The 10951-nt window shown below is 28.6% G+C and overlaps 2 protein-coding genes and 1 long non-coding RNA gene across 5 annotated transcripts; 2 read left to right on the forward strand and 1 right to left on the reverse strand.

Moving 5' to 3' along the window:
• The first annotated feature begins 1748 nt into the window (after positions 1–1748).
• LOC126849704 (ras-related protein Rab-39B) lies at positions 1749–9166 on the forward strand. 3 transcript variants are annotated; one of them, XM_050591828.1, is made up of 4 exons: positions 1749–2098; positions 2754–2863; positions 3061–3521; positions 9031–9166. In XM_050591828.1, the coding sequence occupies exons 1-3, from the start codon at positions 1991–1993 to the stop codon at positions 3497–3499; spliced, it is 657 nt and encodes a 218-aa protein (XP_050447785.1). In that variant the 5' UTR covers positions 1749–1990; the 3' UTR covers positions 3500–3521; positions 9031–9166. The 3 variants fall into 3 exon arrangements, with proteins under 3 accessions (XP_050447785.1, XP_050447784.1, XP_050447783.1); XM_050591827.1 differs by lacking the exon at positions 9031–9166 and adding an exon at positions 4605–5412; XM_050591826.1 differs by lacking the exon at positions 9031–9166 and adding an exon at positions 8154–8301 and having other exon boundaries at positions 1750–2098.
• On the reverse strand, positions 6373–10779 carry LOC126849679 (uncharacterized). The gene is made up of 5 exons (XM_050591762.1): positions 10530–10779; positions 9431–10255; positions 8934–9297; positions 8496–8799; positions 6373–8233 (listed from the first exon to the last, which is right to left on the reverse strand). Exons 1-5 carry the CDS (start codon positions 10655–10657, stop codon positions 8112–8114), a joined length of 1743 nt encoding a protein of 580 aa, XP_050447719.1. The 5' UTR covers positions 10658–10779; the 3' UTR covers positions 6373–8111.
• LOC126849716 (uncharacterized) lies at positions 9985–10475 on the forward strand. Its single transcript, XR_007687440.1, has 2 exons — positions 9985–10118; positions 10195–10475. It is a non-coding gene; the product is annotated as an uncharacterized LOC126849716 (long non-coding RNA).
• Positions 10780–10951: the final 172 nt, after the last annotated feature.

Below are 10951 nucleotides of genomic sequence, written 5' to 3' on the forward strand. Positions count from 1 at the left end.
CACCAGACAACTGCGTGTAAACAAAGATCCTTCTCCATTATGCATCAATATCGACGTATGATTATATCGATATATTCTATGGTGGGATAAATGAGATTTATATAATACGATTTCACGCACATGTGCACTTTTATAAACTTTGCTTTTTTGATTTATATATAAATCATGTAGCCTTAAAACATTATTCAAAAAGCTTTTCAAAGTTTTGATATATTTTTTTTAGCGACATTAAACTATATATTGTTTAAGCGATATCGATTGTTGATATGCAATAAAGATAATATAAATAAATTATATATATATTTTTAAAATATTTCTAAAAAATATTTTGAAACATATCATGGATAATAAAATAAGTTTATCAATTATTAGATGACGATAATAATATACAATTAATTATGAAGACAGATTAATAAAAAAATAAATTTTAAATATAAAATTATCTTTAAAAGAGATTTGACGCAGTGTAGAATTTAAAACAGCAAACTTTAAAACAGCAATTTAAAAATAAATCGATTGACTTCACAATCAGTAAATATTTTACTTTAAAAAAAAGCAATTCATTTTTAATCTTTTATCAGTATAATTATAACGTCTTTGATAGCACAACATATCTTGAGAAAATCTCTCTATTATTTCCAAAACGATTGTAATTTCTGTCTAATTATTAAACAGTAATAGAGAAAAAAAAAATGTAACAAGATTTTTTGTCTTTAGAAGCACACAATGTAAACACAGATTTACAATAATAATTTTCTATTCTTCATAATACTTAATAAAGTTTTATAGTTTACAAATTTAATGATAATAATAAGGCTAAATAAAATATATATCTTTATATTTATTCTTAAGAAAATTTAACGTTTTTAATTCTTAAAAAAAAAATTAATTTCTTGTGGAAAAGACGTTCAGAATCTATCATTATAAATATATATATTAAACTTTGCTTAATTAAATTTATTAATTTATTAAATATTTTTAGTCGTTAATTGAACTTATAGTAGAGATGCAAAAAGAAAAATCCCTTGTTCAATCGTACATATATATTTTATGAAGGGCCATTTCTACATGAGATAAGAACAATTTATATTATTATAGATTGTACCAATTTGAAGTATCAATTTAAAAACAAAGCATTTGTAAACAAAGCATTTGTAAACAAAGCATTTGATACATTATTTGTATTAATGTGTACGTACATTTTATGCTATCAGCGAAAACCTACTCCGCTAAAAATTACCGAAAACGAAATGAAATAATGAAACATTCGATCACAATTGATTTCGCGTTACGCTATTCCGCTGCATGGGTTTGCGCTCTGATATTTCTGGAAATTTTAAAAATTGAAAGATTTATTCTATGTCGTTTTATAACAAATAAATAATTACTGTACTAAAAGAATTCGTAAAAAATGAAATTTGAATGTATTTTTTATTATAACAGAAAATAAAAGAAATTTTCTTCAAAATTAAATGATAGGTTTAAATTAGAATATATTAAAGATTTCTTTATTTGAAAATAAGAATTCATTTTACAGTGCTTAGACAAAGAAAAACAATATATATATATAATATATTATTTTTCTTTGATTTTTTGAATTGGATATTTTTACGTAAGCGCTTGATTTTTAAATACTGCACTGAATTAATAGCATTGTTGCGCGATCGGAATGCGAAGTTCGCGAGGTATATACGGTGTCAAGTAAAGTAAGGAAGAGAGAGCTTTCCCGCGTGTACACTGTACACGCGTATACTCTGTACAGTCGCGTATAATCATAATCGCGAAGCTCCAAGCTCCGATGATCGATGTCACGATCAGCTGTGTCGCTCCATACGCGCTGCGCTCGACAAGTCACGCTACTGCGAGGAACGTGCGACGTCTGTTGAAAGACGTCACGCGACGCGCATCCAAATAACGACGTATATTACAACAATAACAGCAGCCAGCAGTAGGCGTACGACATTCGCAAGCGCTTGGCGCTGTAACAAGGATGGTAGAGCCTCTTTTTGATTATCAGTTTCGGCTGATACTGATCGGCGACAGTACAGTTGGCAAAAGTTCTCTCCTCAAATACTTCACCGACGGCAAATTCGCAGAGGTAAGGATAATCAGTTCTTGACAGACTTGCGGACTCCCCCTCGCAAATAACAACCGAACGCAAGGCTGCCATTAGGAATGTTTGCTACGCGCTATCTTTTTTTCCGTTCTTGTTTTTGTGATTTAATGCAACGCTCTAACATTCGACCTCACAAAGTCCACTTAATTTACAATCTAAATCATCGTTGTGTTTCTCCAATTATAAATTACCTATAATTATTACAGCGATGTATTTGATGATTAGGTTAGGCGAATTCCTCGTGTGTTATTGTGTTGCAGTTTCACATAGAAGTACTTAACCCCGAGCTATGTTTATCTTCTATTTTTTGTATTATTGTATTTCTGCATATCATTCTTTAACTCGTTAAGGAATTGCATCATTATAATTTGCAATAATATGTACAATATATAATAATGTGATTAAAGAATTTCACAATTAGTGTGCAGAATGTAAGAATAAGAGTTGTTATAGTTTTTGATTGTCATAATAAATACAATGATTCTTCTCTCTGAGATTAAAAATAAAATTTATGGAAAAATCAGTTAATATTATTTATATGTAATGGAATAATTTATAAAATGCTATGAGATAGCAGTTAGCAGAAGATAACAAGAAACAAAAGAAAGATTTCTTTTAATATTTTCTTTAACTTCAGCTTTCAGATCCAACGGTTGGTGTGGATTTCTTTGCACGATTAATAGAAGTTAAAGATGGGACAAGGATAAAATTACAATTGTGGGATACAGCTGGTCAAGAGAGATTTAGGTACATATAATCTTTATGCGTATTAGAAATTTTGTAAATAATAAATTTTTTGCTGTATATTCTTGTATATATATATATACACACACACACACACAAACACACACACACACACACACATTACAGACAATTATATACTTGCTTGGTTAATTTCTTATCAACTAACAAGAGATAAATATCAAGTATTTTTATTTTTTTAGGTCAATTACAAAATCTTACTACAGAAATTCTGTGGGAGCCCTTCTCATATATGATGTATGTAATAGAGCAAGCTTCGAACATATTCCTCAATGGATGATGGAGGCACGCAGACATATCGAACCACATCGTCCTGTATTTGCTTTGGTAGGCTGTAAGTTGGATCTAGTAACTAATGGTGGTAGACGGGAAGTATCAAAGGAAGAAGCCAGAGCATTTGCTGACGAACATGGTATACATCATATTGAAACCAGTGCGAAGACTGGTATAAATGTCGAAGAAGCGTTTCGAGCGGTTACGCAGGAAGTTTATAATAGGATACAAACTGGTGAATATAAAGTAGAGGATGGTTGGGATGGCATCAAAACTGGATTTGCTAGACCTGGCGGTTTAGATTTTAATCTAGTGGAGGCAGAACCGGCAAAGACTTCATGTTGTTAAATTGCTATTTTGATTTATTAAGGTAAGAAGAAGAAAAAAGATTTCAAAGAATGCAGATGAGACAGTTATTTCAGAGAAAAATATGTAATTTAATTAATATATAAGCATCTTGTTATTTACTTATATATGTGTTACATATAATTCAGATTGTAAAGTTATTTATTGCATTAATATACAACAGATTGTTTCTATATATTTGCCTATTTTACCATTTTAGCATTTGTTGCAAGTAGCAACATATAAGCACAATTATTTTTATTTATGTGACAAATAACTTTCTACTGCATTCTTTTTTTAGTGAAAAGACTAACAATTATTGAAAACTACACATATGTATATATAATTTGCATAAATCAGATGACTAATAAAATTCATACAATTTTCTCCATATTCATACAATTTTTTCCCTCAAAATATAAACATTCTAAAAAACAATGATTCTTTATAAATTATGGACTGACAATGAAAAAAACACCATTATGCACACATTTCATCTTTGAATGATATGCATATCTTATGCATATCTATGTTATATTTGAAGCAATTGTGCCAAGTTTATATCATAAAGTTAAGCATGTGGAAATAATAGCATTTTGAAGAAGCTTTCCTTCTCTTTCATTCATACTTGTTTGAATAAATATGCATGTGTTTTCATAATAGTCTGGCAAAATCATCCACAGATTGCATTAACTAACCAGAATTTCACAACAAAATTTGAAAGCATGTAATAAATTTTAACGTTTTCCCCTTATTGTTAGATATATTTATGGCTTATTTAGCAATATATGAAAAGCATCAAAAAATGGCAATTTCAAGAATTTGCCAAAACCTTGTATCCTGTAGATAATATTAGCTTTGCTCATAACACTGAACAACACTTTTGACAACAAACAAATTTTTAGAATTCTTGACAGAATATATATAGCACTGTAAACATGAATTTTATTGGTCATCTGATATGTTAACAATACAACATTGCAACCTATAAGCATTAAATTAGGATTGTTTTTAATTGCTTTAAAGACATACAATACATTATATATAAATATTTTAAAATCATAAAAAACATTTTCAAAATTGGGTTGTTTAATGTATTTTGTTTAAGGATAAATAATATCATTCAATAAACAAGGATTGAGCAGTTTTATTAATTGATCTTTTTGTGGGATAATAAAATATTACTTCTAAATGACAATATACGAGATTTATTATTTGTACTACAATGCATCATCTTGCGTAAAGAAGATAAGATCTAAAATTGTGGTTTACTAGACAAGATATAAAATTATAGATGTATAAAATAAACAGAAACATATGTCTCTCACTACTTCATCACAATTTAATTCCTGATAAATCGTTATTGATGATGCCAGAGTTTGAAAATATTGAATTGTAACATATATACTTAGCATATACATTGTTAATGTTAGTATGATATTGTTAAGTTGCTTGCTTTATGTATCATATAAACAACTTAAATACAGCACCAAAGTATATAGAAAATATATATATATATATTAATATATACATTATATATATTTTAAATTGGAATATGAGATTTTTTATATAAACTTACGCGCTATTTTGAATATACCTCTTTTCTGTAAGTTTTACAAACAGAGAATATTTTTCAAACTGTCGGTACATAACTTGTATACAAAAAGTCAACATTGTATAATTTATATTTAATTCGAAAATGTCATTATACATGCATAAAAATATTTCTTCAAACTTAATATTAATATACACATACACACATGCGTAATATTTTTAAGTAAATCTTTACAGTCTGTAAGTAGTAATGAATGAAATTGAGAGAATATAATCTTTCTTTACTACATTTTATACTCAGCTGTATAAAAAAAGAAAATAAAAATTGTAGATAATTTTATAAATACATATATTGAAGATTACGTAGATGCTTGCTATTATTGTTTATAAAGCGATGTGATCGTATAAAAGTAAATTTTTTTTCTCTTTTGTGTATGAAATTATGATTATTTCCTGTTTACAGAAACATAAAAAGAAAAATTTTGCAAATATCTAATATAACAATGTATTACACTTGGAATATTTTGTATGTAATAGTACCAATAGAAATTTGCTTTTGTAAAAAAAAGCAAAAAACATTAAGCTATGTTCTTTCTCGCTTTCTTTTTGTAATATTTCTTTATTATATTCTGAAAATGCGTCTTTTCTATTTTTTTGATCATGTCTTTTTATTTACTATATCTGTGCACATTGAACACACAATGCATAGATATCTGAAGATTTAGTTACACATTGTACATCCCTTATAAATAACAGACTACAAGCAACAGTGAATTATAACTATATGCAATTTTTATATTTTAACAAAATGGAAGGTTTCTGCAATATTAAATTTCCGAGCGATAAACGCTGAACGCTTCATTACAAAAGTATAAGTCATTGCAAATGTAACAATACCTTTATATTGTAGACTCATTTGATTTTATTATTGAAGTTACATTGTATATGACTTGAGAAAGTGAACCAAAAAACCTTACTGTTTATAAAATTAAAAAGTTTCTAAAAGTAAAAATGTGACATTAAAAGAGAAAGAGAGATAGTGTGTATATATATATATGGAAAAAATGACAACTCTGAAATTTTGCAACTAATTTCTTAACTTCTTAACTTGAAAGAGAAAATATTTTCCAAAATAATCAAGTAAACGTATATTTATGCTCATTTCTCATTTCAAAAATTGTATTGTATTATTTATTTTCTTATATATTAAAGATACAAAATTTTTTATGTTTAAAATGAAAACAGGTGTATATATATATATAAAAGAAGTTACTTTGTTGTATCTTCATTTGCTTAAGATTTTATACTTACATACTTCAGCATTTTATAGAATTGAAGCATATGATTTGATGGATATCTAAATAAGTCTTCTCTGAAAAATTTCTAGTTCAGCTACAATAATAATAATTTTTAAATAGATAGATTTTTAATACAAATGTCATGTTTATAACATAGCTTTTACAATACTATTCTTTTTAATTAACTTTTATATTTATATATACTGATTACACATTACATATTCTTATCTAAATAATATATATATTCAACTCATCTCTCGATATATATGCTCTAATTACAACTATAAAATTCATTACAGTCTCTTAATCAAATATCTGTACATACATATGAGTACATAATTATATCAATAATTATACCTCTTATATAACTTATTAAAAAAAATTATAATTAACAAAAAAAAATATATATTTATATAGAATAACAATATCTTTGTATATATTAATGAATTATAATATAATCTAAAGATTTTCCTTGTTTTATTTATCTAAAGATTTTGTTCCTTGTTTTATTTATATTACAAGTTGCTAGTTATCATTTATTTCGTTTTGGAAGAGAAATCTCTCGTTTTTTATTATTTTTTTTATTGAATATATTTAAATCTATATCTATATCTAAGGTGACTAGAAATGTTTCTCTATATTTTCTCTTATTAACATACACATACTTTTTTTGGCAAGATTTCTGTGATATAAATGTACGAAATAGTGAACAATTTCTGGAAATATTCTATATCTAACTGCATATAATATGTGTTTGACGTTTATATTATTGAGATTTGTACAATTTTAATCTAAGCAGCGCTCAATTATATATACTATATTTACAAAAAATTCATTGTATATTATGTGCTACATACACATAAATGTAAATAGCTTATAATTTAAAATTGCTCAGATGGCACCAAATTTCTTGCATTATTGCAGCTTTAAAACATTTATGCCATCAACATGTAACACTGCATCAAATATTATCAGAATGATAGTCCTGATAGAATTAGAATAACAAATATATGAAACCATTGCAATTGGCATATCAACTAGCTTATATAAAGCTTCATGATATTTTAAAATACTATGAATAGGTAATGAATCTTTTTTATAGTATGCCTGATATTTTAAATGCCATAAGTTTCGAAGTTAATACAGGGGGTGGGCGGGGGCAGTTTTAGAGTATATATACAAGATGTTCCTTATAATCTACACAATAAAACATTTTATATAAAACATAAGCACAACAGTCACTCTGTATATATATGTGTATTTATATGTAAAATCATCTCATTATATACTATTAAAACATATTTTTCTTTTAAAATCAAATTGGGCTTAAAAAATCAATTTTTAATGGATCTAGAAAAGGGCAATATTATTCAAAACGATTATTATGCAAAATCCAAAGAATATAAACTTCCATGTGCCCTGTTTCGTTTAAAAATTTCACTCTGTGTAGATCAAAATGGAACATTTGCTATATACCTTTTACACATACTATATTAATAAATAAATTTTAAATAGCAAAATTTGAGAAAAACACGTTTCAGGTGCCTTTAGATAGTAAACATGATAGTTATATTTTGGAATGTTTGAGGCCCCTTCACAGCTATATAAATTACTTTTGCAATTTATAGACAATATAAGAGAAAATATACGTAATGATGGTAACATTTACTTTCCTGTCATTATTATTTTCATATAAATAGAAGATGCGCGCGTACATGCACGTGCATCTTACAATTAGTTATTTAATGAGAGAGGCATTCACATTATAAGGTATCACCTATTATACCTTCGTTACTGTGTTCCAGAGATTCACATCCAAACAACACATATTCTTCTCGTGATAACCAAAATGGATTACCTTCAATGTATTCCGGCGGAGTTTTATCTAAAACAAATAATTTTGAAATAAATTACTTGTAATATTGTATTATTTATTTTTATCTTCAAATATTCTTCTATTTTAGTATATATTTATATATCTTTTAATGCATTTTAAACATGTTTTTTAGCTGATTTAATATCATATTTATTCACTGTCATTATTATTATGCTTATCATATATATATTGTTACTATACATAATAGATATTTTTATACTTAATTATTATAACATATACAGAAATATATGCACAAGTTATCAATGCTTACCAGGATGCACAGCTAAAGGCACATATGTAGATCCCATTGCGACATTCCAACTATGCGTTCCAGGACAGCTTTTTACTTCTAAAATTTTGCTATATTCTGGTAACACTTCACGTAGATCCTTGGTAAGCCTTAATTCAAAACCCGAAAGATCTGTATTTCCGCCAGTAAGTAGAATATGCGAAAGGCAATCGTGCATTATATCTTCTGGTAATCCTGACGTTACATCTTTTATGACTTCGGGTAAACGAAGGCTGATGTACATCATTTCGGGAGCTATATACAACTCTGGCCCTAGAGAAACTCTCTAGAAATAACAGTATTTTTGTTTAATACACTTTTTCATAAATGCGCGAGTTGTTAGTGAAATTAAATTTTTTTTTCAGCTATAATAATATACATAAAACTTATATATGTATATATATATATATGTATATATACCCAAAGTTGTTTGTAATCCGCGTAGCTATCAACTCGAAGATTAATATGCTCTCTTGCTTTCTGTCCAAAGCGTTTCTCTTCATTCTTTATGTTATAGCTCAGTCTACATCTTTCTTTAACAGCCAAAACATCCAAGTAGGATATAGGAATTTGATGATACTCTTTTGGTTGCCAATGCATAGCTTGCTTTAAATGATAAGCAACATGCCAACCACCCACGGGCAACAATCTCCAACGTTGCGGTATAACTCGTCCGCCGATTACAACTGCTACCGTTGTACTAAGAGCACCGCTGTCGATTACGACACAAGTCTCCACGTCCAACATGGCACATGCTGCTAGAGGTTTTGGTACCAGGCATACCCTGCAATAATTTTAGTCATAAGATTTTACATATGTATATTGAAATATTTATAATACAAATGTAATGTAATATAGTAACAAATTATTGATGTTAATACAACTATGTTAATACCATGTTAATATAACAATCATACCTCGCTACTTTAACTTCCTGGAATAAATAATGTAACAACTGTTTTCTTAATGTAGGATGCATAGCCAATGGTTCACAAAACATGAGTACAGTATTTGGTTTTCTCAGTGTTGCGGTCAAGCTCATCTGATGAAACAAATGATCGATAAAGGTCTTGAGGACTGGAAATGTGCCCTCGCATAGTAATGCCTCTGCCGGGCTTACAACATCCACATTCGGAATACCGAAAACGTCAACTATATCAGTACAATAGCCGTTTATGAGCTTCTGATAAATTGGGTTCGGTCTAGTATAACACATGGGATCATTTTGATACGTGATTAATCTTCGCTTCTCCCTATACAGTTTCACGGGATTGCAGAAAACGCAGAACGGTCCGCTTGGCCGTGGGATCTTAGCGGTCGCCAATTCCGACAATTTTAATAATTTTAATCTCTTTGCTAGCGATTTTGTGTCAGACTTAGAGCGTGTGCTGCTGCTTGGAGCATTTTGAGTCTGAGCTTGCTCCATATGAGTTTTATTGTTGTATTTCGGAATGCCGAACATCGAGAAGTGTCTTCTTAATCCAAAGTTTGGCGTGATGACCCATGTATACTTATTGCCAATTTCGATCACCACTTTAGCGCTGGAACCTTCCACGCAATTTCTCTGACAAGTGTAGCCACTGCAGTGATAACATTTTGGAAAAGGTACGTTTTCGCCCAATGTTATTACCATATGCAATCTGTAGCACATAGCCTTGAAACTAACACTGAGTAATTGCAGACATTTTATATCTGGGAATCTAAAATGTACTTTTGAAATCAACTGCAGCCACTTCATCTTCCTAAAATAATACAAAACCGCCTTAAAATAGAATAGAAGAGATTATATTTCGCTTCCGGTGTAATAATCACGGTAATATGGCATATTTAGATCTTTCAATTGTGCATTTAAAAAATTTAAAATTTTATTGTGAAAAATGATATTAAATATCAGTGTATCCGATTTGCGTGAGCAAAAACACGATATTTTAAATAAACACGAACATACAAATCGTTCATAAATTTCATCCTGATTTTAATATAAACCAATAATATAAACCTAACCAATCCACTCACCACAGATAATCCGTGTCTGATGTTTTCCTCAAATATTTGCAGGTGCTACCAAAAGCGATAATGTCAGGTACATCGCAGTATAATAAAATCTTAATCCAAATTTCTTCCGGGAAGACCGCGGGATCCATAATTGTGTGTTATTGATAAAAATGATAGAAAAATGCTACACGGATCAACAGTAGCACTTGATACAGGCCTTTAGACACTCCCCAGGACCAGCGAATACGCTAGTCAAGTTCAAGGTTACAATAACGGATAAAACTTGAATCAATATGTTATCCGCAGACGGTATCAATTGATCATTTAGCCATTTGCGAAAATTTTACCAATAGTGAAATAAATTGGTATTCATCAGTATTCAAATATAAATTGTTCAAATCGTAGTGTGAAATTATTTAATAATCAATAATCAATTATCAATA

This window comes from Cataglyphis hispanica, chromosome 5 (genome assembly GCF_021464435.1).
Source record: "Cataglyphis hispanica isolate Lineage 1 chromosome 5, ULB_Chis1_1.0, whole genome shotgun sequence".
Taxonomy (NCBI): Eukaryota; Metazoa; Arthropoda; class Insecta; order Hymenoptera; family Formicidae; genus Cataglyphis; species Cataglyphis hispanica.

Coding starts and splice junctions, on each gene's coding strand:
- LOC126849679 (XM_050591762.1), bottom strand. CDS start 10,657: ATGGATCCCGCGGTCTTCCCGGAAGAAATTTGGATTAAGATTTTATTA. Junction 9,298..9,430: donor CAGGAAGTTAAAGTAGCGAG/GTATGATTGTTA, acceptor AAATTATTGCAG/GGTATGCCTGGTACCAAAAC. Junction 8,234..8,495: donor GCCTTTAGCTGTGCATCCTG/GTAAGCATTGAT, acceptor TATTTGTTTTAG/ATAAAACTCCGCCGGAATAC.
- LOC126849704 (XM_050591828.1), top strand. CDS start 1,991: ATGGTAGAGCCTCTTTTTGATTATCAGTTTCGGCTGATACTGATCGGC. Junction 2,099..2,753: donor CCGACGGCAAATTCGCAGAG/GTAAGGATAATC, acceptor CTTTAACTTCAG/CTTTCAGATCCAACGGTTGG. Junction 2,864..3,060: donor GCTGGTCAAGAGAGATTTAG/GTACATATAATC, acceptor TTATTTTTTTAG/GTCAATTACAAAATCTTACT.